Below are 27,170 nucleotides of genomic sequence, written 5' to 3' on the forward strand. Positions count from 1 at the left end.
ATTCTTGACTTTAGGCGCCAAAAAATATTGATAAATGGAACGGGTACAGAAATTGACATTGACACCAATTCAGATACTCTAGAACTCGACACATGTTTGATTTCGTTCTCAACTAATCCTGGGGTACACAAATAAATCGGTAAATTTATCGATATTAGCATAACAAAGGGAACGTTCTGTGAAACCCACTTATCTGCCTACGGTCATTTGCATTAAACCTTTGCTCTGGTATAAACAGAAGTTCCTCACGAAAGCGAGGCAACTTGTACTTCATGGTGAACTGCTTAACAGAACAATGGATAGAATGGCTGTACTGTACCCTAGTAAATTTAGTGTGGCTAACTGTCGTTATTCGGAGTGTAAACAATCAATACCACCACCAGGTTCAATGCCGTGAAAATTCAATTTCTAGGCCATAGTATATAACTGTAGGTAAAAATGTTATCTTATATAATGTTAAATTATAAATGCGTTTCTTATGATTGTCAATTAAATTTAATTTATGCTTTTACTGGATTACTGATTTATCTGTGAAAATTCAGAGTGAAAATTATCAAAATATAACTTGACACTTTATCAATGACGAGACTACTTTTTCAAGATTTTCCCATTGTTGTACCTCAATTTTAGTTTTGCTTACAATTCTGCCATTGCCAGGGCTGTCTTAAGAAAATCAAATTTGACATGAATAAATAACTTAAATTTCAAAAGTAGTAAAAAGAAAGAAACTTACTTCAATTCATTTAAATTACCAATCAACAAATATCGCCTCTCTCATTTTTACAGTCTGAAAAAATTACTTCCGTCCACATGCAAAACTGCTCTAGATGACATTTGGGAAAATTTAAGTATCCCACGAGCAATAACTGCCTTATGCAATATGAAAACTTGAAAAGCAATAACAGGCATCAGCCCGAAAAATAAGTAAACAACCAAGCGTTTGTAAGACAGCCTTTCAACTATACTATGTTTTTCAAATTCCTAGCCGCTTTTTGAATATTTCCTGTCAACAATTATATATTGTCTCTCACAATTCTTTTCGGCGGGCATAACAAAAAGAAAATGTGTTTGTTTGTTGTGTAAAATGTAATCTTATTTCGTCTCACGAGCTTTGAAAACAATATTCTCAACTGGTGGCTATGTCATTTGTGAGAATACTGTTAAAGGCTCACTCCATGATATAAAACTTCATCTTACATACAAATAAACAAATATCCTCTATATAAACTGCATCATTTACTTTCTTTTCAATTTGTCTTTTTAAGTGCTTAATAAGGTATGTTAACTAACATATACAAAGACCTTGTTCAACGAATATTTCGAGAAGTCATATACAAGTACATCATGGATGTGCATGACAGTAAAAACAAATGAGTATTCTGAATCTAAATGATATTTTTAAGTCAATGTCAAACCACTTTACCAATATCAGTGTTTTGGAAGAATAACAAATATATAGTTTATTTTAAAATTATAATACTTGCTGCTTCACAAACGATTACGCAATCCATGACACAAATTTCTAGTGTGTTCCCATATGCCGACGCGGCGATTATAAGTGCTGATAGTACAGTTTGGAAACTTAAAATTCGTTCAATGAATTAATTAATGAAAAGTCGATTTTTTTAAACATAAAAAGATTCAAATGTAATCATGATAATTATATCCATTATTTCACTTAAAATTGTTTTGGGCAAGGACTGGTTATATTAGTTCTAACAAAACAAATTATACTTAAAATACCATAAATAAACTTGATTTAGACTGAATGTGACTGATGGGTTAACTTGTGTTTTAGGAAAAATCATAAGATTAAAATTATTAACTGGCACTTCAGTAAGTAAACATGCATCAAATTTATGTCTGTCCAATCAATGGTTTCTTGTATCGTCATGTTTGTTATTTATTTTACAGACCGTCTGGATATATTTTTACTGATAAATTGAGAAATGCATTGACTGAAGAGTTACAGTTTTCCTGGTATATCATAAGTTTCAACAAGTGACTTTGATGATATTAAGATGATACTCCTCTGAACTAATTTTGTTCCCTGTACAATACTTTAAAAAGGTCAAGTGAGAAATATTTAATTTCCAGTTTCACATCCATGACATCAAGCATTTATTAAAAAAATTAAAGTTATACTAGTATCCACAACAAATTATGCCATATAAGGTAAAAGTTGCATAGCAACAAAGTAGTCACGTGATCAATTGTGTGTAATATTTTAAAGCTGCATGATCACAAAAACACCCAAAATGTTTCGAGGAAACTAAGATTTTAGGAAAATTAAAAATATTCAAAATTCAAGTTATAATTTACATGTTGTTTGCGATAACTAACTGACTGCAGTATTTATCATCACATTTTTACTACGTTATGACGCAGAAATGTTAACGTTTGCATATTTTGACCTCTTTTTAGTAATTTACATGGGATTGAAAGATTCTTTTGCATTGTATAAATTACTTTTTTTGTTCACTATGGTGGCAAATTTATAACCACAGTTAACCATATAATTATTGCGTTAACTATCTGACTAACTAGTTAGTTTTCGTGTTAGCACGATAAATAACAGAAATGTAGCAGACTTACTAGACATTTTTATGTAAGATAAATAAAAAGCAAATAAGAATCTAACTTCAAAAAACACTATTTAGTGCCAAGACATGCCAACACTAACCAGTTAAATAACAGATAATTATTTGTTTATCTATTAAACGTTTGTGTTTGTTAAATGAAGTATTTTTTTTGAAGTAATATGACAGTCATATATCTGACAGAAAAAAATAATCTGATAACATTTTGTAATTTGTCGTGTTAACACGAAAACTAACTAGTTAATCAGATAGTTAACGCGATAATAACACAGTTAACTGTTGGCAAAAATATGCCACCATAGTTCACTCCACAATGTTTAACTATTAAAACATTTTCAATCAATCTAGATGCATGCTGCTTTAAACCCATCTTTTAAAGCTTATAAAATAACAATACCAAGTAATTTATATAGACTAGTTAATGTGTATACGTACAGGATGTGTTATAAATTGTGTATATCATAATGATGATTTATAACGCATAACTAGTTATCAAAATGACTATTTTCCAAAGTGAAAATATAATTTTCAAGACTGTTTGAGTGTGATTATTTGTGGATATTGCAGAAGTAAGAGGGCATTCATTGTAAAACAGGTACGTGTTTTTTAACGTTTCTATCTTAAAGTCACAAGTCTCTAGAAGATAACAGAAAATATATCTACCACAATACTAATATTCAAAATCTTTCTTTAAAAGCATAAAACTGAGGAAAGTAATCAAATTATCGCTTTATGATACGTTCATTTATTGACATTTAAGCTTCGGAAATAATCGGTTTTTTGAAATCGGGATATATTTTTGCTTTTACTTGAAGAAATGTCAGTAGTGCCTGTTTATTGATTTAATAATGACATTTATTACTCGTGCAAATTCATAGTTGTGATGTCAAACAATAATTCAAGATTCTCAGTCGGGTAAATCCAGCAAATTGCAGTACGAGTTGTTGTATTGTGATATTTTATCTTATGGGCGATATATTCTCTCTACGACGTAGAGGCGATATTTATAAACTTGTTACTATATAAAGTAACAAAAATTCCCTTTGATTTCAACTGATTATTAATGTCACGTGACCGATTATGAGTTTGCGGTCCGTGGCCGAAAACTCATAATCCTTATCGGTCCGCTGAACAAAGTGAAACAATGACAAATGTACAACTGTAGAGTAAAAGAACAGGTATCTATCTCTTTTGACTAAAACAGTTGCTACTGTCCTATTGGAATGAGATGGCTGGACATTTCCTCGTCCTAGCCTCAAACACAGTTTTAGTTCTGATAATTTTGTTCTACTGACTCTTTAAAGTAAACTATATTTGAAATATCAAATTGAAATTCACGCAAGAATCAAATCAGTATGATATTTCACTAAAAATGGGTTTAGTTAACACAAATTAAATCTTTGAACCGAATATGACTGTCTCGAAATGGCAAACCAATGTTGTTATCTACGTTGCTGGACGGCGATTTATAAAATCAACAAGATTTGAACAGTACTACCTGTACATCGCCTGCCTTTAGCCAATCAAAGCGAATAATTTGATATCACATGATAAAATGAACGTCAAAAAACTTCATGGGCTCGCCCAACCGCCATGTTTTCCGGGTTACCTATTCACACAACCGAAAAATACCATTATCAATTTACAAACTCAATACCAGTATGAAGGCTCCTGCAGGTCAAACACAACAAATGAAATTGTTTTGTTTTGTTGTTGTTGTTGCTACATGTCATTTCATATTAAAAAGAAGACATTTTGTTTTCTTTCCAAAACTTGCACCTAAAGAAAAAAAATTAATAAAATGGTTTCTGTCTCGGACGAATTAATACTATGAGGGATTTTATTGCATCATACACATAAAACAAACAAAAAAAAACCCAACAAGAACAACCCCGAAAAACACTCGACAGAATGCTTTACAAACATTAGTTTTTATGTGAAGCAAGATAGTGTTGTAGCTAATTATTTTTTGCCGATTGATGCGATAAATTGACGCCGTGTACATGCGGCGGCTAGTACATTTTGTAGATATGCATTCGGGTAAAATTTTAGTCCTGCTTTTTTATTTTCTTATTCATTTATTCATTTGTTTTGTTCATTTTTATTTTTTTGATTTTTAAAATTTAACATAATTCCACTGTTTTCAGATTCTTTAATGAAAAAAGCTTTTCTAATGCACAGCACAGTCCGAGCTAAAGGACTTCAAATAAACAATTAAGTTAAGTAATAGTGTCATCTTTGAATATCATTTTCTTTTTACTTTTATCTTTTTTTATTTAACTAATTACATAAATTTCCAATGGCCAGTCTATATTATCATGATGGGAACCAAATTTGGACAGAGATCCAGGGGTATGACTAAAATACGCAACGGAGTATTTCTTGGCGCAACAAGCGCAACAAGCGAAAACAGACATATTTTGCAAAACAGACACAACTTATTCATGAAAAGAGTTAACATGTAAGTGATAAAACAGATTAACTGAGTGAAAAAGTAAGTTTGTTTTATAATGTATCACAGATATATTCAATAGATTATTTTTAAGGATTCTATGGCCACAAGATGGACATACTTTTTTGCATTTAAGTAAATTACTTGATAATATCTGCATAAATGCATTCAGGGTCAAATATGAAAGACCCTTAATGATGCATTCGATTACGACATAAAAGCCTTTATAAACTTGCATTAGGATTTAACCATATATTGTATTTTAAGTGTGTAGAAATGCGTTACATGAATATATCTTCCTTTTAGAATACTCTGTAAAGATGTACAAAGTTTTGTTAGTGTCATTTTTAAATCACTGAACTCCTAAATATGAGATCGTGAATAAAAAATATTTTGGCAATATTCTTTGGTTACTGATTTGGGACGCTTTTGTGAGTCTAGTTGGCGCTAAGGACAACACGATAAGCGCCAAACAGCGCGTTGGTGCATTGTCGTCTTGTTGTCCTGTCGCTAGCGTCAACACGTCAAAGAGCCAAACGGCGCAATGTCGCACTGTCGTCTTGTCGTCCTGTCTCTAGCGCGGCAAGCTAAACCGCCCGTTGTCTTGCGGTGCGTTGTCGCAATGTTGCCCTGTCGCTTGGCTTATAAGCCAATCCTTAAATTTGAACCGAGCAACAATGTGACATCGCGACAACACGTCGCACGACAACGTGCCGTTTGGCGTGTCGCGCTAGAGACAGGACGACAAGACGACAGCGCGACAACGCGCTAAACGGCAATGTGACAATGTGACAGCGCGACAACACGCCGCACAACAACGTGTTGTTTGGCGTGCCACGCTAGAGACAGGACGACAAGAAGACAGCGCGTTGTCGTGTTGTCGCTAGCGCCAACGAGACGCACAAAATCGTTTCAAATCAGCTACCATAATATTCTCTTTTTATTATCATACTTTAAGGCTTTAATAAACGTGATTTTAAGTTATGTCACCCGGGAAAAAAGGAATTTGGTATGACTTCAAGCAGTAAATACGTAAAACTGGTTTTGATATCTATAACAGATATAGGAAAATATGCGGAAATAACAACTCAATGATCCAAAAGTACATACATAAGTCTCCTGTTTAAAGTACGTTTCTTTATACGGCTATTTTATAAGTGATTTAACTTGAAACTATAACAATAATCGGACTTTGAATTTACCATCAATAAACAATTTCTTCAACACGCAAATTTAAAACTAAACGGTATTTATATTACCAGTCATTGCAAACTAAACTGCATGGTAATAATGTATTTATTTTCAAAATAACATTGCAAATCATTGTTTAACTGATATAAAAAAACTATATTAAATATCACTTATATGACATTATGACATTTAATGTAAGTTGCTGAGTGCTTAGAAAACCGGATGTATGTATGTGTGTACGTGTGTCTATGTGTGTGTTGTTGTTATGAGTTTTTGTTTGTTTGTTTGTTTTATTTTGTTTTCTTTTTTCTCGAAAATTCATGCGCATGACTTTGCGGGATCCACAATTTTTTTTGTGGTACCGTTATTTTTAGACAACAATTTTAACTCGATAATTAGATTTTAAAAGCGAGGTAAAACATATATGTTGGAGGATATTTAAACAGATAAAAAAGAGAAAAAACTTAAAAGTCTAAGAAACTTCAGAGGAAGTTCATTTCCGGAACTAATTTTGATTATTTAAAAAGCACGTGTAAACCATTTAAGAAAAATCTTTTATATTGTTTTGCTTATAATGATTTCGCTTCGTATTTTTAAAATGACCAACGAAAATTATATTTACAGTTAAACTTCGTTCGCTCGAACTCGAATCGCTGGAATACCTCACTTCACTCGAACTCATCGCAAAATTCCTATATAATATATAGTGTTCTACCTCGGATCGCTCGAACACCGATCGCTCGAACTCTCGAACCTGATCGCTGGTCCCTTGGGCAGAAAGGTAATTAAAATCACACTTTTTCGGTAAAACACAAAAAGGCAACAAAAGTTGCGGGTCGACATGTTCTAAATGACAGCCGGCGACACATGGTTAAAGTGTTTGTCGGTATTTTGCCGGTGTTATATATTAGTGGAATTTAGTATCGACAAAAATGTATGGATGTTCAAATACTGGTGTGTATATATCTGTATTGTAGGTTATTTTTCCTCAAAGTTATTCCTTTTTGCTAATTTTAGTATCGGTACCCGGCACGACGGAAACGGAAATAGTTATCTGTCTTCTTCCCTGTATGTAATGGCTCCCTGCTAACCATTCATATATAATATCTGAACTCTTGATGAAACTCTAAAACAAATAATGCATTGATAACATGATATAAAGCATATTGAATTCACCATTTCTCTCGCTTGTATAAAAAGTGCGAGATGTGTCTATGCACGTTGACATATTTCCTGTAGTTTATAATGTACATATGTTAAAGCGCATATTGTCATGTTATTTATGAATCGAGTATAAATAAAAGGTGTAAGAATAGTATCGAGATGTGACGCTATTGTTATACATTCAGTCTATCAATGTGTTACTCAATTGTCTTCCAGTCAGTATATCAATGTATGCCGCTATTGTCTGCCAGTCGGTATATCGGTGTGTGATGCTATTTCCTGCAAGTCAGTACATCAATGTGTGACGCTATTGTCTGCCAGTAAGTATATCAATGTGTGACGCTAGTTTTTGCTAGTCAGTATATCAATGTGTGATGCTAGTTTCTGCCAGTCAGTATATCAATGAGTGACGCTAGTTTCTGCAAGTCAGTATATCAATGTGGGATGCTAGTTTCTGTCAGTCTGTATATCAATGCGTAACGCTATTATCTGCCAGTCAGTATATCAATGTATGGCACCATTGTCTGCCAGTCAGTATATCAATGTCGGACGCTATTTTCTGCCAGTCAGTATATCAATGTGTGACGCTTTTGTCTGCCAGTCAGTATATCAATGTTGTACGCTAGTTTCTGCCAGTCAGTATATCAATGTGTGACGCTTTTGTCTGCCAGTCAGTATATAAAGGTGGGACGCTAGTTTCTGCCAGTCAGTATATCAATGTGTGACGCTTTTGTCTGCCAGTCAGTATATAAATGTGGGACGCTAGTTTCTGTCAGTCAGTATATCCAAGTGTGACGCTTTTGTCTGCCAGTCAGTATATCAATGTGTGACGCTATTATCTGCCAGTCAGTATATCAATGTGGGACGCTATTTTCTGCCAGTCAGTATATCAATGTGTGACGCTTTTGTCTGCCAGTCAGTATATAAATGTGGTACGCTAGTTTCTGCCAGTCAGTATATCAATGTGTGACGCTTTTGTCTGCCAGTCAGTATATCAATGTATGACGCTATTATCTGCCAGTCGCTACATCAATGTGGGACGCTATTTTTTGCCAGTCAGTAAATCAATGTATGACGTCATTTTCTGTCACTCAGTTTATCAATGAATTTCGCCATTGACAGTTATATATTTATGTGTGGCGCTATTAATGTGTAGATAATTTTATTTATACCGGCCACATTAATTAACCATCTTACGCGCACTTGTTGGTCCGGCTCTAGATTCCACATCAGCGGCGACTTTTCAGGCAGAATCTGTCAACTAGTCTATAAGCTGCACGTGACAGTTTCAAAATTAATGCACGGTTTGAAAACTTGGATATTTTGTTAAAATCAAGCGTTTGTTTAAAAACGTTTGAATCTTAAAAACAAAAAGTCACATCATCGCTATTTGAAGGGATCTTGAATCGGTTGAAAAATCCTCTATTTCGGACATCTCAGAAATCCTTGTCGGGATAGCGTACAACTAAAAGAGCACTACTTCAATATTACTTTAATAATTTACACAATATTTTCCTTTTTCAACATAATACTAAATACATGGAAAGTCATACTCTGTTTAGAACGAATAAATAATGTCCACCTTTCTTTTGATGTATTCAGTTTACATCAAGTTCAGATAATAATGATTGTTTCCCCAATAAACAGCTACATAGCTGGTAAGCGACGTTTAATTTATGTTGTCTTCAATTTTCAGGATTTGGTCTCCTTTAACAATTATTATCAAATGTTCAAGTTTTTCAAATGACTTCCCAAGTAGTATTTTTGTTTCTGTCAAATGCCTCCTTGGTCCTTTTAATATTTTTTGTCTATTTACTACATGTAGTATATGACTAGGTACATGAATATATGAAGTGTTTTGCGTATTTCTGTCTTTTGCTATGTATACTGTCCTATATGGTAAGTGTCTCATTTCCGAAACCCCTCATTTTCTACATTTTCTTTCTTCTTTTGAGGACAATCAAGTGACGGTGCGTCAAAAATATTGAAATTTCTCGGCGAAAAAAAAAATAACATCGTTTAACAGTATATAAAATATGTTCCGGCCTGGTTTCGACATATTTCTCTCTCCAATATTGTGTATTTGTGTTTTCCCTATGTGACTTGAAAATGCGACAGCGGTGGTGGGGGTACACTTCTATTGACAACGCTTCCCCTTGCTAATTATTCTTTATTTTTGATATTTTATAGACTATTTCGATAGTGTTTCAATAGGTTTATAACAGTTTAACAATTAACTAGAAATAAAAAACAACTTTTAACATATTGTCTACATGTATATTTTTCCGCTAACCTTTTTTTATCTGTTATTATTAATCACAATGATAGGCTAAGTATTAAAACAGTCAGTGTAAACAATAAAAATGGCAGAGGGGTGCACTCATTTTCCCATCAGAAAGTTCAAGCTATACGGTGGCATAGAGGGGACATCAGAAATATTTTATCTATCACGTGCGCACGCGATGGGGGACATCAGAAATATTTTATCTATCACGTGCGCACGCGATGGGGGACATCAGAAATATTTTATCTATCACGTGCGCACGCGATGGGGGACATCAGAAATATTTTATCTATCACGTGCGCACGCGATGGGGGACATCAGAAATATTTTATCTATCACGTGCGCACGCGATGGGGGACATCAGAAATATTTTATCTATCACGTGCGCACGCGATGGAGGACATCAGAAATATTTTATCTGTCACGTGCGCACGCGATCGGGGACATCGGAAAATATTTTAATACCACGCGCGCATGCGATAGCTACCACGTGCGCACGCTATGACTACTACGTGCGCACGCGATAGCTACTACGTGCGCACGTACAATTCATTACGTGCGCACGCGATAGCTTTTAATAGCGATAGCTTTAATTTCAAACAAGTCATGAATAAGCACTTCTCTGTCCAATTTAGAAATGGAAGGTATTCCGTGCGCACGTAGTAGTTATCGCGTGCGCACGTAGTAGTTATCGCGTGCGCACGTAGTAGTTATCGCGTGCGCACGTAGTAGCTGTCGCGTGCTCACGTATTAGTAGTAGCGTGCGCACGTAGTAGCTATCGCATGCGCACGTGATAGATAAAATATTTCTGATGTCCCCATCGCGTGCGCACGTGATAGATAAAATATTTCTGATGTGTCCATTGCGTGCACACGTGATAGATAAAACATTTCTGATGTCCCTCATCGCGTGCGCACGTGATAGATAAAATATTCTGATGTCCCCTCTATGCCACCGTAAAGCTACGATTGCGAACTCATATCCGTTTTGAAAGTAAGCGACGTGAGGTTTAATCACTCATTGTTTAATTTCATGGAAACAGTTTTATAAATAAATTTAAAGCTTTGTAACGGGAAGTAAATCTGTTTATCCAATTAAAACGAGGCTTGTTTCGCCTTCAGATCTGCCGGTAGCCGTGAGCAAATACTTTGTTAAAAAAACTACGACATTGTGGCATAATGTATTTTTATCAAAACAATGTCTATCTTACAAACAGACGACTGTTTGCTATGTTGCTATTTTGTCTAAAACATAATTGTTTTGACAGTCTGTGAAATACTCGTATACTTGGAATAGTTTCGATACAATCGAATGGACCCAAAATATGGAATTAAATTGTTTGTTCAGGTATGTTACAGATTTTCTGAACGGACATGGTTACTAGACATTACCAATATCTATCAATTGAGGTATGTGAGTTAATAGAGGGATGAACGGATAGATGGATAGATGATAAGGTGCATGAATGATTGTATGGCTTGGTGAGTGTGTAGTTGGATGAGTAGGTGATTAGGTAGTTTGACGGGTAGGTGATTGGGTAGTTGGATTTGTAGGTGATAGTTTAGATTGACAGGTGGGTTATTTGGCTTGATGAATGGGTTGGTAAGTGGGTAGATGGGTGCGTAATAAGAATGATGATGAATTGTTTAAGCAATGACATTAGCAATGTGTTGAATAATATAATATCATGCTACAGGTTGGCTTACACATATATAGTTAACATTGAACACTAATTCCATGCATGACACAAAGTAGGATGAAAACATAGCCTTAGAACCAGTGTTGTCTCTCGTATTGTTTGCATGATAAGTTTTGTTTATTTTTCACCCATAAGGGGTAAGACCCATGTGGTAAACCATACATATACATACTTATATGTCAACATGATAATATGAGTCATATTCAGAGGCAACATTAACCAAAAAATAAAATTAAAATGTATCATTATTGTATTATATTACATTTTGTATTTATTACACAGAGTCATATCCGGATACACACATGTACAACAAATCAGCATGAAATAGAAACAATCATATAATCTACTCAATCTTCTCAATTGAATTAAGGTCTTGCCAATTAATGCGCTAAATACGCTGCCTCTTGAGGTTGCCCTGGGCAACCCGTGACCTGAAGGAACGCGCATTGCCGTCCAAGGAAATGAAATGATCGCCTAATGTCCCGGCATACAGCATAACCTGTTACTAACATCCATCACAACGATGTACTGCTTACCAGTCTATTTAGTGAAGTATAAGATGCATGTCTCCAGTTTTGTCGTGTCCACCTAATATGCTCCCTCGACAATTCAAAACGAGCTTGACGGTCACGATGAAGATGAGTCAATGGAATCTTTAAACAAGGTTTTCTTGATTACAGATTATCCTCTTGTATTGGCGCACAGTCGGGGTAGAAACATTGACAAAAGAAGCATTTAGAAGGTAATAACGTTGTAGCCGCAGATCACGCACGGTGGGCCTATTTAGAAGGTCATTACGTTGTAGCCCCAAATCAAAGGCGGACCTTTAAAGAAGATCATAACGTTGTAGCCCAAGTTAACGCAGGACGGGCCTATTTAGAAGGCCATAACGTAAAACCTTGCTTTTATAACATATTAGATGTTAGATGTTTATAACTTGTTGACAACAATGCTGAATGTTATTTTTTTGTCTTTCACACTTAATACTACATCACTATAACTTTTCTAATGGCGAAGAAGGATAAGAAGCAAAGATATCGTTAAACTATACGGCAAATAAGTTCCTTGTTTTGTTTGTTTGGTTTTCCCTCGCACCAACACTGTAAAGGTCATATGGCTAATTTCGTGCTTTAAAGGAAGACCTCAGGGGTCCCTCCGTGCCTTTTTTTAGGGACGAAGGACCACGTGTGTATAACCAGTGGCGTTCCGTTAGCTAGCTGGATAGCTTCCTTACATATAAAAATCCAAGTGCCTGGGAGAATTTGAACCCACAGCGGTAAAAAACAAGTGGTATGAGTCAACGACTTTAACCACTTTGCCACGGGCGTCCTGTCAAATACCTGTATACACTCACTCCACTTCAAGATCGAGTTGATAAAAAATCTAATTATGTAGCAATTGTCAATGAAAAAGTTAAACACAAACACACAGTTACAATTCATGGAATGTCGAAATAACTGGACAACCCGAGTTTTCACGTGGTCAAAAACGGATGGAAAAATTTTGTGGAGTTGCCAATAGATGTATGCAGACACCCCCAGTCCTCATTAGTTCTGCTCTCTTTCACACACAAACAAAAACAAAGCAACATAAATAATTAAATAAATAAATAAATAAATAAATAGATAAATAAATAAATGAATAATAAATAAATAAATAAATAAACAAAAAAAATAAAAAATAAATAAATAAATAAACAAACAAACAAACAAACAAACAAATAAATAAATAAATAAATAAATAAATAAATAAAAATAACCAGAGAAGCGGAATGCTTTCCGTGACCACTTGGCGACACGATAAAACATTTTTGGTTGAGGGCCGTATAAAAACATTGTAGAATCAAACTATGGAAGGGGCGTCCGTGGCCGAGTGGTTGAGGTCGTTGACTTCAAACCACTTGCCCCTCACCGCTGTTGGTTCGAATCCCGACAGGGACTTTGGATTCTTTGATATGAGGAAGCTATCCAGCTAGCTTACGGAACGTCGGTGGTTCTACTCGGGTGCCCGTTCGTGCCTGAAATAATGCACGAAACGGCACCTGAGGTCTTCCTCCACCAGTAAAGCTGGAACGTCGCGATATGACCTATACTGTGTCGATGTGACGTTAAACCCAAAACAAACAAACAAACAAACTATGGAAAATGAATTATTGAATATTCTTTTTTTAAAAAAAGATGTAGATTATATGAGTAAATTTTTTTCGTTGTTCATTTCATAAAAGTTTACTTTTTAATACGTTTTTATCTATTACTTTATATAATGTTTTGGATCTAATGGTTGTGATTTTCATTTATTTGTCTCAATGATAAGTGGTATAAAGTAAGATAATTATTTATAAAAAATTGATGTGTATTGAGGAAAATAATTTATGTACCATTAGATAACGTAGTACATGATACATGCCCATGAAGCCGATCATTAATTATAATTGAAGCGGTTGTGTGACACACACAATCACGCTTGTATTGTAAACAAAAGAGCCACCTCTTTAATATATACGATAAATATACATGGAATAGCATTCTTTGATTTTTAATATTCGATGCAGAGTTTATAAGACAATACTATATATACGTCTGTTGACACTTAAATCGGGCGACATGCACTGGCTCGTAAGTAGCAATAGAGCACTTTATCGTAAACATTGTAAAGAAATAACTCTGTTTTTGTCAGTTACAGGCGTACTTTTCAATCTGTAAAACATCAAGGGTACATTAAAACATATTTATAATAATATAATGCTTTTCTTCTATATCAAACTGAAATTAACTAGCTCTTCCTGTTCTAAATGTATACAATGAGATGATATAAACTTTATGTATCACATCATCATCATATTTACGTTAGGGTTTCAATATGGCACTAAAAAACTATCCAGTAAATGGCTCATAGAACAGAATGCTAAGCGAAACATTTGTAATCATTAGGAATATATTGAAAATTTTAAAAAAAGTTAAATAGACACGATTTCCGTTATATTTAAAGTGGTCATGGTCATAAAAGAGTTATCACTTACATTTAACGCAAAAAGTGCAATGATATGTAGATTGTTAACGCCATTCGGGGTTCATTTCAAGATTTTGACCCCAAAGGTGCATTTGACACCAAAGTGCGATGTAACACTTACCCCCTACGCTATTTTTCAAATTTATATATACTTATGTATTATTTTGAGAGCATTGAGGGGGTGTATATTGAAGTATTTTAGATGTAAATATTAAAATGTCATTACAGAGTGATACAATGTATAAAATATCTATGCTAAGTGGTGCATCATACTAAGCAGCTTCTATTAAGTGATTTAAATAATTCAACGGGAAATATCAATTCAACCAAATTGCTTGTTAATTTTTAATTTTAATGTATAACAGGAGCTTCCGTGGCCAGATAAATAAGGCCGCCGTAAGTTTTGAATTGAACGGAAGTCATGCACTTGATATACGGATCTTGGCGAAGTGTTATGCGAGAGACAACTCATCATATTGATCTGCATAATTATTTCAAATATATGTATTTAATATGATTTGTATTTAATTAATCAATTAATGACGACTGTAGATCAGGAAGTTGACTAAATTTATATAAATGCAAGTGTAATACGGAACTAAAATAATTTTCCATGAATAAGGCCAAAATTATGTTTATATTATTATATTATATAATATATTTATTCTATCCTACTGAATATTTGTTCATAATAAACATATGTGTGCGATCATTTTTTTATGTATGTTCGATATTTGAAACTATGTATTGTATAATTAAAAATAGTTATTGTATACTGAAAAATATTTATTCGTTTATTTGAATCATGGGATAGAATCACACTTAGCATATTAAGCCCCGCCTATAGATTAAGCACGAATTTCTGATTTTTTGGTTATCATCCTGTTGGATGTTTGGTCATCACTATGATGTAGTGAAAATAATCATTGTGACTGGAAATGTCACTGGTAAAAAGTGCTTATGCTTAATCCTCCTCATAAATAGATACGTATGTCTAAAATTGGAAATATATTTAAAGTCTTTATTGCATACAATTGTATAATAATGGTTTTTCATATGCAACAATATGAACCTGTGTGAAGATATCATGTACGATGACTAAAGGGTCATATAAATGTTCTCTAGTTCTTTTGAAAAAAAATATATATGTGGAATAACATATAACAGCCAATAGATCATCTTCATGAACATATACTCTAGTTTTTTTTATAGAAGATGTATCAGGGGATAATGTAAGATTAGCAGGGGACCATCTAGATGTACATATACATCAGTTATTATGGAATATATATGAGGGGTTACCTTAGATAACCAGGAGGTATTTTACATGTATAAACACTCTAGTTCTTATAACATATATGTGGTGATTAGGTAAGATGAGGGAATAAGTGGGTTTTGGATGATCACTTTGAAAAACATATTCTCATAGATTAATTGTGTTACTTAAAACCTAAAGTTATTAACACCTATTTCATCTTGCACGAACCATTTATACATATTGTGGAATAAAAAAGAGCATGATCATCTGGTCATCTAACGTGATCCCCAAAATAAGTTCAATGTGAACTAAAGTATATGAACAACCTTGTAGTCTTCTATGAACCCCTAATACATGATTCTAAAATGAATAGAGCATGTACAACTATATCATCCCTGGTCATATTACCTCATTCCCTTATACATGTTATTTAATCTTTGATTATTTGTACATTTAGATGAGATAGAATATGTACATTTAATGATCCGTATTCGGCTAATGTGACCCACATAAATATTCTATAAAACTAGAGTATAGAAATCTTTGTATGATCATTTGGTCATTTTAAGTGATTCCCTCAAACATGTCCCATAATATAGTTTATAATAGACAGGGCGTTCATCTAGGTAACATTGATCCCGTCACATCTGCTTCATGATGAAAAGAGTTTATATGTATATCTAAATGATCCCCTGGTCGTCTTACGTAATCAAATAATACATGTTCGATAATAAACAGAGTATATGTCATCAACATGACCCCCTTGTCGTCGTACGTGATCCCTACATACATGTTCGATGATGAACAGAGTGTACATCATAATAATCCCCGGTCATCTTACGTGACCCCTCATACATTTACAATAATGAATAGAGTATATTTTCATCTACATTATCCCCTGGTCCCCTAACGTGATCCCTTTATACATGTTCCATAACAAATATAACATTTGTTCATGATCCTCTGGTTACTTTACAAGTATATGTACATCTAGATCATATTCTAGTCATCTCATATTATTCCCTCATACATGGTCCATAATGAATAGAGTATATGTACATATATGTGAAACCCTCATGTATGTATGTTCCATAAGAACTAGAGTATTTACATATAAATAAAACCTTAGTAATTATTTAGGATCCCACATTATGTTGTATAAGAACTACAGTATAGGTACATTTAGATAATGTTGATGATCCAATTGTCAGCTTACATGATCCTCATATAGTTTCTATCAGAAAAAGAACAATTGAAGTGTTTATGATCATTTTAAGTGATCTTCTCAAACATGTTGTTTTGAGAACCAGAAAATCTCTACATACAGACTATCATATTGGCATTACGTGATCCCCTCATCTGTGTTTTAGATAACTAGAGTACATTAACATCTCAAAGACCCTGGTCATCGTATGCGATCCCCTTATATATTTTACAAATAAATAAAGTATGTGTAAATCAAAAAATCGTGTACATGTTATCTAGATGATTCCACGCTCAATTTACGTGACCCCATCATAAAAAAGAATATATTTACATCTAGGTGATCCCCTGGTCATGTTACATGTTTTATAAGAACTAGGTTGTTTATGCATCTAAAAGACATCTGGTCATCTAACTTAAAGATGACCCCTCATATTTGTTCCATAATAACTTATGTATATGTACAAGTGGATGATCGCATGCTCATCTTACTTAATCCTCTCACATATCTTCTATAAAACCTATAGTATATGTTCATGTAGATAATTTCTTAGTACTCTTATATGATTTCTCAAATATATTACATATGAACAAGAGTATATGTACATTAAGATGATCATTTAGTCGTCTTACATGATACACTCACATATGTTTGTATGGTGGTTAAACTATTAGTCATATGAATTGAAAAAAGCATTATTATATGAATACAAATATATCCTGAAGACTTTAAAATATATTTCTTAGACATACATATATATTTATAAGGGAGATTAAGCATATGCACTATTTTCAAGTGATATTCACAGGGGCACTGATCATTTGCACTACACAATAGTCTAGTTTAATCAGGATGATAAAGCTTTATCAGAAATTCGTGCTTAATTTATAGGCGGAACTAGATATGTAAGTGTAATTCTATCCCATGATTCAAATTATCGAAAAAATAATTTTCAGTATACAATAACTGCAAAAGGAGCGCTAGATGCAATGTCAAATTATTGTCAATTATGGCATTTACAAACTAATCCTAATATGACTAAAATCATTTTGTTTTTTTTGTGAATTTATGTAATTCTCCAGCGTTTAGTTTTGAAGGTAATTTGGTAGAGATTGTTGATGATTTTTCATATCTTTGTGTTAAATTCTCTTATAATGGTAAATTTGCTAAAACAAGGAATCATTTATTAGAACAGGCAAGAAAGGCTATGTTTTCCATTATAGTTAAGGCTATAAAGTTGGATCTACCTTCAATTATTTGATAGCATAGTAGCATATATATTGTTATATGGTAACGAAGTGTGGGGAATTAAAATGTGAATATCATAGAATGATTTCAATTAAAATTTTATAAACTCATGTTAAATCTGAAACATAGTTCTCCAAATTGTATGCTTTATGGAGATTTACGGATATTACTATTATCTATTCATATACAAGTAGAGTTATGTGATTTGGAATAAGATTTTATTGTCAGAATCCAGTAAATGTCTGAATTATAGAATGTACAAAAGTGAATTCAGATTTGAAAAGCTTTTAGATATTTTACCATCTCATTTAGCTTTAGTAATACTGCGCTTTGAATGTATGAATCATAAATTACCTATTGAGTCGGGTAGATTTTGATATATGCAAAAAAAATTAAGAGTGTGTAACTTATGCAATACTAGCTCACTTGGAGATGACTATTATTATTTATTTAATTTTTATTTCTGTTATACTGATAGAAAACAATAATAACTAGAGAGTATAATACTAATGCCAATTCAATCATGTTTTATATGTTAATGAATAGTACAGATAGGAGTATATTGTTAACACTTGCAGTATTTTGTAAAAAAAATATATATCAGAATTTAAGTAACTTATAGTTAAGCTTATTTTCATAATGTAACACTTTCGGTTTTGATTTATATTTGTCATGTAGTACATAAGTATATTTTGTGGAACCCATTTTATGATATTTCACATTATGTGTAAAGTATTGTATATGTGACTGATGCCTCTAAAATGCCAAGCATTTTCAATAAACTGTTCAACTGTTCAAATATGTAAAGTATACAATATACATGATATATATTTTCAAATATTGAACATACATATATATTGAATTAGTATTATGGCAAAGAATATAAAATTAGAGTTATACAATATAAATATTGGATATAGACCAAAACAATAGATGATTTTGCAACATTTAACATGCCATAATGGCATAGCCAATTTGAAATTAAATATGAAACAAAACAATAATTAAGATAAAAATCATGTGTAGTGCTTTGACTTTTCAAACCGACATTTGGTTGTTTCTATATTATTATAACGTTTTCGTAAGTAAAAGGTGAGCACTTGATATACCAATACAATGTGCAAATACTGTCCTGTATCAGGTATCTTTTGATACACTTTTCCTGGTGTTTTGAATCAAGCTTGTGACAGTAGTCTCGAACCAACAAAAAACCAGGGTACATTGATAAAATACACGTACACATGATCAATCTATCTCGCAGCTGTTTGACATAAATAATGGTTGACAAGATAACACAATTTCACTATAATCTAAAATCAACCGTTTAAGGAAACTCGTCAAAAGCAGACTGACATGTAGTTGCTATCATTGGGACTTGTTCATATACACCTAGCGAATTTAAACGGTGCAATCTTTTTGATCATGTGTTGCTATTGATTTGAGTAATGAATATAAGGACCTTCATGTACACGTGAAAGACTGGTGCAATTATTTCAGTATGCCATTTTAGAATCAAGTTCATTTTCACATTAGTTTAGCAGCAGCAGCAGCAGCATGGGCAGCATAAACATCAACATCTTTAACATCATCATCATTAAAAAAAAACTCATTAAAAAAACAAGATACCTAATAAAAACCACTATGAAGAAATATATATTTGTTACATAACGTCATTGAAAGGAGACCATGATTCAAATATTTTTAGTACACTGTTAAATGTCATAGTTTCTCCTTTCTGACAATAAACCATGCTTCATGATCATCATCATCATCATCATCAACCCTATGATCTTCATCATCATAAACAGAAGCATTAACACATGTACACATCAATATACGCATCAAGAACTCATCTCATCCTCATTAAGAAAATCATCATCAACGTCAAGTTATCATGTTTTCCACTATTTGGACAACCATCTTCCCGAAATTAAAACTGTAAAAATCGTCATCATATTTTAAGATATCAGGGCAGGAAATTTGTCCGATAACTCTCCAAGTTATTCAAGTGTCCCGTAAACAGTATTGTTTCGGAAGTAAAGTCAAAGTATACTTAAGATTTACGGAAGTTGATACATATTGTTGTCTGTATATATTAAATAAAAACAAGGAAAGTGTAGCAAGTTCATGAAGTAAAAGGAAATATCTGATCTTATTTACGTACATAGAAAGCATTGTATTAAAAGGTCATAGAACTTACGACCTTTGATGTGAATTATTGTTTTATTAGTTTCCCGTGATTACAATTCTCGCCACATGACCAACGTTTCTCGCATTTTTAACTTTTTTGAAAACCATGTGTTATCTTAGCGTTAGAGCATTTCTGTTAAATTGACTTGTTTAAGAAGCTTATTTAACAGTTCCTTTCCTAATAATCTATCAATATGTATCTTGAGCATAGGTATTTGACATGTAGCCTTACCTTGTATTAAATATATAAATCATGTCCCTAGTGTAAATAAGTGGTTTGCCCTTTTGGTCAGTTAATAGGACAACGCATTTAAATAGTTGCCTTTGAGTAGTGTCCTTGTACCTAGGATCAATTGGCTACGTTCTTGGGTCACCTTTGTTCAATGGACTCTTCTCGACAACAATAATTTCCTAAGGTGATATTGTTGGCATGCATCATAATCATATGCTCCTCTACAGCTCTTTTTGCACTTCAATTCAAAGCTTACAGAACTGTGTTATAATGGCACAAGGGACAAGCATTTGACAAATAAAATCTCTTGATGCATTATAGACGTATTGGTCGGACAAAGTTTTCGAGCACACACTCGCATCTCTACAGCCACTTTGCCATTTTCAAGGCGGGAATAATTTAATAATACATATTGCAGCAGTTTGTATTCCGGTTGGAGGATAAAATGCTAATAATATGGGTGTTTCAAACAATGAAAACATAGTTATTTTTTTACCTTGTATCAGTAATAGGTTGAATGACGTGTTTTCTGCCTACCAAAAATTAAAACAGAGTTCCAGACCCAGATTGTGTTATACGGGCTTAAACCTTAACTAAGGTTAAACTCAAATTACTTTTAAAATGTTTCCTTTCTTATTTCGTATACGGGAAATATCTGGTACACTATGAAATAAAAGAAATATTCTCTCGAAAAATGCATTTGACTCACACTTAGAGAATCTTTCTTCGATACTTGCTTTACTTGATATTTCTTCCTTTTTTATTCTTGTTTTTGTTCCGTTTCTTGGAAAAGAGAAACGATTGTTTATTTAAAAAGTTCTTCATTTGTCGAGAAATAAAATAGGTGTCTCATATTTATAAAACATCAAACATCAGATAGAGCCCTACTCGACTCAATTCTCCATTTACAGCTATTTTTGCACATATTCATAAAGCAGATTGAAACTATAGAATTGATCTAAACTTTGCATGACCTTAGAATATGATAACAAAACATTTGATAACAATTTGGTTTATCGAAGTAATTTTGAAGTCACGGATTAATGTTTATATCATCCGCTTGTCTGTACGCATATGATCTGATTTGAGAAATTAGATATATTTTGCACGAAGCACTGCCTAGATCATAGATAGAATATTCATTACTCATGTTTCTGAAATAAAGCAATAGATACCAAGTATGTAATTTTGGTAATTTTGGTCTTTTTGCATTTTTTTAAAAATTATGATATATACAATTAATGCTGTTAAATGTATTTATATAAGGGACGTTTGAGGAAGAAATCATTATTTTTTCCAGTAATGTTTCAAAATTATTTTGATTGTATCAATCATCAGGTTTCTCTTATATTCTAGTCATTTCTTTGCATAATACTATAATATTAGGTGATAATTCATTTTTGTGCGAAAAAAAAAATCATTTGGAAAACCTTTAATAGAACTTTAATTAAAAAGTAAACAAATGCAACCTTATCAATACCAATTGAATAAATCCCTTATTTTCTCAGTGTATACCGTATTAGATCGGAATAAAACCTGCTTTATATCAGATATATATCCTACATTTTCTCTAAGTTTATCTCACACTCTCTGAAAAATTAACCCGCACTAACTCGAAATGTAACCAACACTATATCAAAATGTATGATGTCCTTTTTGAAATAACTCCATCACAGACTCAGAATATATCCCGAACTTTTTCAACATATCACGTACTGTTCCGAAATGTAAATCGCACAATCAATCCCGCTCGTTACCTAGAAAAGCTACCGCAATGTTTAAAATGTTTTCATCACATTTGCAGAATATATCCCGCACTTTTTAAAATGTCTCCATCACATTTGCAGAATATATCCCGTGCTATCTCGGCATCAATCTAGCAATATCTTGAAATGGTGTAAGTTTATGTTAAATCAACAACTGTAATTACCCATTTCATAAGATATATCATATAATGTAACACAACGTAATCCAATGTTATGTTAAATAAACGTTTTATTTAGATACGATCGGATTATGAAACAAAAAAATTACTACACCATATTACACCACACCTAATGAAAGTCAACACAACGCAACAGAACACAAAAAACACCCTATCAAACACAAAACAACATATAACATAATACAATACACAACATAACACAATGCATTGCAACACAAAACACAACACAGCACATTAGAACAGACAGCAACAATACAACACAAAAACAATACAAATCAACAGACACAACATAAAAAATTGCACAACATAACACACCATACTATACAATACAATACAACTTAATTAAACACACAACATAACATACAATACAAAACACAACCCAGTATACAATACAGAAACAAAAACACACATAACATAATATAAAACACAATACAGTAACAACATGACACAAAATACAAAATGTACAAAACACACATGATAACATAAATATAACACACAACACAATTAAAACAGCACAACCGACAACAACACAACACAGTACATAGTATAACAAAAAACACAGCACAATGCAAAGCACAATGGAACACAATACATAACATAACAAATAACATAATAGTTTACGCAACATAACAAAACATTCTGATAATAATGTTTGTATTTAGTAACGGTTAACTTTATGAAATATATGCGATTTTTTACATTTGTCCTTGATTCTCGCAAAAATTGTTCATTCATTTCCTAAACTGAATACTCTTGCTGATTCTTCATTTTTTTCCGACATTTGATAGTCTCACTTATTCTTGATTCACTTCCTTAACTTAATACTTTCACTAATTTTCTATTTATTTCTGACATTTGGTACTCTTATTAATTCATATTTCATTCCCTACATTTAACACTCTCACTGATTGTTTCATTTTTTCCCTCAATTTGATTCTCTCACTATTTTTTCATTTATTTTCTAAAATGAATATTCTCATTGATGCTTTCTTCCTAAATTTGATGGTCTCACTAATTTTAGATTAATTTCCTTAACATAATTATGTCACTTACACTTCATATATTTCTTAAATTTGATACTCTCTACTATTCTTCATTTATTTTTTAAACTTAATAGTCCAAATTGATTCTTCATTTCTTTCCAAAATTTGACTCCCTCACTTATATGCATTTATCTCCTTAGCTAAATACTCTCGCTGATTCTTCATTTATTTCCTAAATTTGATATTCTAAATTATTCTCCAATTATTCCTTAAACTTAATACTCTTACTGATTCTTCATAAATTTTATTTTCTCAATTTGATGCTTTTATTAATAATCAATTTCATAAACTTACTTACCTAAATGATTCTTCCTCATATTCTTCCTCTTACTTTTTCTCAAAAGTTTTAATAATTGAAAAGCATTATTAGTTTATTGTATAAAGAGTGCCGTCATTATAAGTGTCATTCTAAAATTTATTGTTCATTATATGATCAGTATTTTTATGTTGTTACAGATACTAGTGATGATCTGATAACAGATAAAAATGGCGACCGCCAGTCCAGGTCAAGCTTCATCGACAAAGGCGCAGCAGAATCGCTGCCGTCTGTTTCGTCTTCAAATGCTGATTATAGACGGTGGACTACAAATACTAAGAAATATTATAGATAAGAAACTTCAAAATGTCTCTCTTAGCGCATTTTTGCAACAGGAAAGGTCAACAATAACCAAACTAAGATCACGCGGAATAATTACGCAGGTACAATATGATCTGCTGTTTCCATCAGGTGGCAGCGGGCCAGCTACAACAGATCTAGACATCACGTTGATCATATGCCTCCTTAGGAACATCAAGTCATTCGGACTGAACAAGAACTTTCAATGGAACTCAATTCCTCCACAAGGTGATACTTCAGTTGAGGCTGATATTTCTCGTCTGAAAGAATACAGGAACGAGGTAAAGAGTTTTTATTTTTGCCTACTATAGAATGATACACAATAGAGAGAAATAACATCAAAACATTCGACAATCTGCTTAATACTTTAGAACTACGACCCATCGTACAAATCAGTTGACCTCGTTTTTCGATGCTCTTTATATTAATTTAACGTGCTTATGGTACACAAATATTAGGTAATTGAAAGGTTTTGTTGAGCTAGCGTTTGAATTATTTAAGTTTAATTATCTATTTTGCAAAATTTATATTCATACATACATGTAACTCTTATATTGTTTTTTAATTTAAGGAAACATTCTAATGAGTTCTTTTATATTTTATTTTGCAACGAATGGGTTTCAACATTTATATAAATTGTATAAACCTATGATGCAGTAGCCTTACATATTAATTTGTTAATTAATTAGTATTTGTTACTATTGTACATGTATATATTCACTCGTTCTTTAGCTCAGTCATATATCTTCAACAAGTGGAATAACGCTGAATGTTTTCACAACAAAGTGGACGGAGATCGAACAGGTTAGACTGACTTTTTATATCACAAATAACTTACTGTAAACCATGTTTACTAGTATAGCACTCCACGCATATATTTTTTTTTAAATTTTATAATATCATATTAAACTTTTATTGTGAAACTAAGATAAATTAGTTTTACATTTTTACAACGATTGCATTTAACGATAGTGTTCCCACTAAAAATTCATTAAGGGATAGTATAAACATGGGCGACCCAACATTGTTTTGCTCATCGGTTGGAAATAGCAACCGAACGACGTGTTTGTGTTTATGTGTCTGTGGGGTGAGCTGACTAGCGGTCACATCAAAGCGTATGATCTACACATTAATTTCATTTCCGAAATTAAATCCTAATACATCGAAAAACCCTTCAGCACCCCGCCACCGGCGTGTCGGAGCATAATATGTGATATAAGCTTTAGCATTCACCTGGAACCCTTAGATAACGTTTTCTTGTATTCTTCCTGATAAGGAAGACCTGTGTTCTTTCAGGTTACGTCATTCTCTGCTATAACATAATTAGCAGAAACTTACTTTAGGTTCAGTGTCAATAGTCAATGCTCTTGTCGTTTTCATTTCTTAATCTTATTGCACTCACAAAAGTATGTTACAGTAACTGTATCGTTTATAAGGACAGGCTGTCCAGTTGTTTCTAAGTATCAACATAATTCTCATATTGAACTTCTCTTAATATGTATCTGGAAGTATTAAAAAGATGTGAATGTAATACTAACAACAGATGTTTAAGAAAATACGTTTACTTTTTATTTTTCAATATATATGTTTATGTTAATGTTTTGGTATATGATATTGCATGAAATCTTGACAAAATTGATGGTGTTAAGCGTGTCTATTTCCAGGTTCTTTTGAGGCTGAATACGACGGTGTCTCCCATACAAGACCTTCAAACAATGATTGATGACTTTAAAGTCAATCCACTCGATCCACAGGCGGAGAGAAGGGTCCAGAAAGCCATAGACAGTTGGCGTAAGTTAGAAACGTGTGTAGAAGCTGAATTAAAACTGTTGAAAAAGGAGGACGAGAAGATAAAATGTACTCTGAAATCGCAAGATCAAATCACGAGAAAGCATACACAGAGTATTGGTGAATTAAAAAAGAAAACGCGTGAACATGATAAACAAATGCATGATCATGATAAACAAATACATGATCATGATAAACAAATACATGACCATGCTAAACAAATACAAGAATTAAAGGTAAAGGAAGAAACTAAAAAAGGTAAATCTCAATTTTGACAATATTTCAAGATGTTGGATATTTTGTATGTGCAATTTAAAACAAAACTGAAAATAATCTTACCATGAAAAGCTTAAAATACAGTGATGAATAATCGAAATTTCTTTTCAAATTATTATGAAACATATGATTGTATTATCTCAATCATTTCGAAAAGTTATGTAGCTTTCTTCCAAATACTTCAAATGTTTGTTGCATCCATGATATTTATCATCAATTTAATAGAACAATCTTTACTTCTTTTTATGATTATAATTTAGTGCTCATTAAATCTATAACCTTATTTATCATTTATTTAATTCAATCTGATAAAATCGAATTCAATTAAATTCAGACAACAGTCCTTACATTTATTTGTGATACATGTTTGTAAAAGATTAAAACAATATATTTGAATGTTTTAATGTAGATGACAAAGCAGAGACAGAATCAAACTATGAAGAAAGTAAACAAAGTAAGTTTTTTTGTCACTTTACTTTTAATCCCTTTTCGCAATTAGTATAAATTTGTAAGAATCAAACATACCAAAGGATAACGTATACATCTAACGGCGTATATAGCTTACTGTGTGTTGTACGTACTCATAAGTTGACAACGTACACAGCTAATGTTTTTAGGTCAGTAGGTCAAAGGTAAAGTTCACTTAGGCCATAACGACGTCGTTATGCGGGAGTTCTTGTTAAAGTCGTAGTTATTTTAGTCATCGTCAGTCAAAGTCGTCATCGGTGTCATTTTTGCCGTAGAAGTTGAAGTGTTATTCGTAGTTACCACAGTCGTAGCCGACGTCGTAGTAGGTGTCGCCTTTAAAGTTTTTAGTTATCTCTTAAAATGCCAAAAGATCATAAAACGATTCATGTGCTCTTGTCTGATAGAATAAATATGTAAATATTTTAAAAAGATCAAGTAAACTGACATTCGGATCATCTACATTATATTAATGTACATGCGCTGTAGTTCTGATACAAAACAT

At 32.7% G+C, this 27,170-nt stretch overlaps 1 protein-coding gene across 2 annotated transcripts; it reads left to right on the forward strand.

The window, feature by feature from the left end:
* The first annotated feature begins 3,028 nt into the window (after positions 1-3,028).
* Positions 3,029-26,853, forward strand: LOC132760585 (uncharacterized). 2 transcript variants are annotated; one of them, XM_060752587.1, is made up of 5 exons: positions 3,029-3,195; positions 23,977-24,417; positions 24,869-24,940; positions 25,801-26,182; positions 26,610-26,853. In XM_060752587.1, the coding sequence occupies exons 2-5, from the start codon at positions 24,007-24,009 to the stop codon at positions 26,702-26,704; spliced, it is 960 nt and encodes a 319-aa protein (XP_060608570.1). In that variant the 5' UTR covers positions 3,029-3,195; positions 23,977-24,006; the 3' UTR covers positions 26,705-26,853. The 2 variants fall into 2 exon arrangements, with proteins under 2 accessions (XP_060608570.1, XP_060608569.1); XM_060752586.1 differs by lacking the exon at positions 3,029-3,195 and adding an exon at positions 10,713-11,039.
* Positions 26,854-27,170: the final 317 nt, after the last annotated feature.

The sequence above is a fragment of the Ruditapes philippinarum genome, unplaced genomic scaffold (genome assembly GCF_026571515.1).
Source record: "Ruditapes philippinarum isolate M1 unplaced genomic scaffold, ASM2657151v2 ctg8714_1_1_1_1, whole genome shotgun sequence".
Classification (NCBI taxonomy): domain Eukaryota; kingdom Metazoa; phylum Mollusca; class Bivalvia; order Venerida; family Veneridae; genus Ruditapes; species Ruditapes philippinarum.

Bases quoted from the DNA above. Each gene is read 5' to 3' on its own strand.
- LOC132760585 (XM_060752587.1), top strand. From the start codon at position 24,007: ATGGCGACCGCCAGTCCAGGTCAAGCTTCATCGACAAAGGCGCAGCAG. The intron at 24,941-25,800 runs GTTAGACTGACT...GTCTATTTCCAG, and splicing joins AGTGGACGGAGATCGAACAG to GTTCTTTTGAGGCTGAATAC. The intron at 26,183-26,609 runs GTAAATCTCAAT...GTTTTAATGTAG, and splicing joins AAAGGAAGAAACTAAAAAAG to ATGACAAAGCAGAGACAGAA.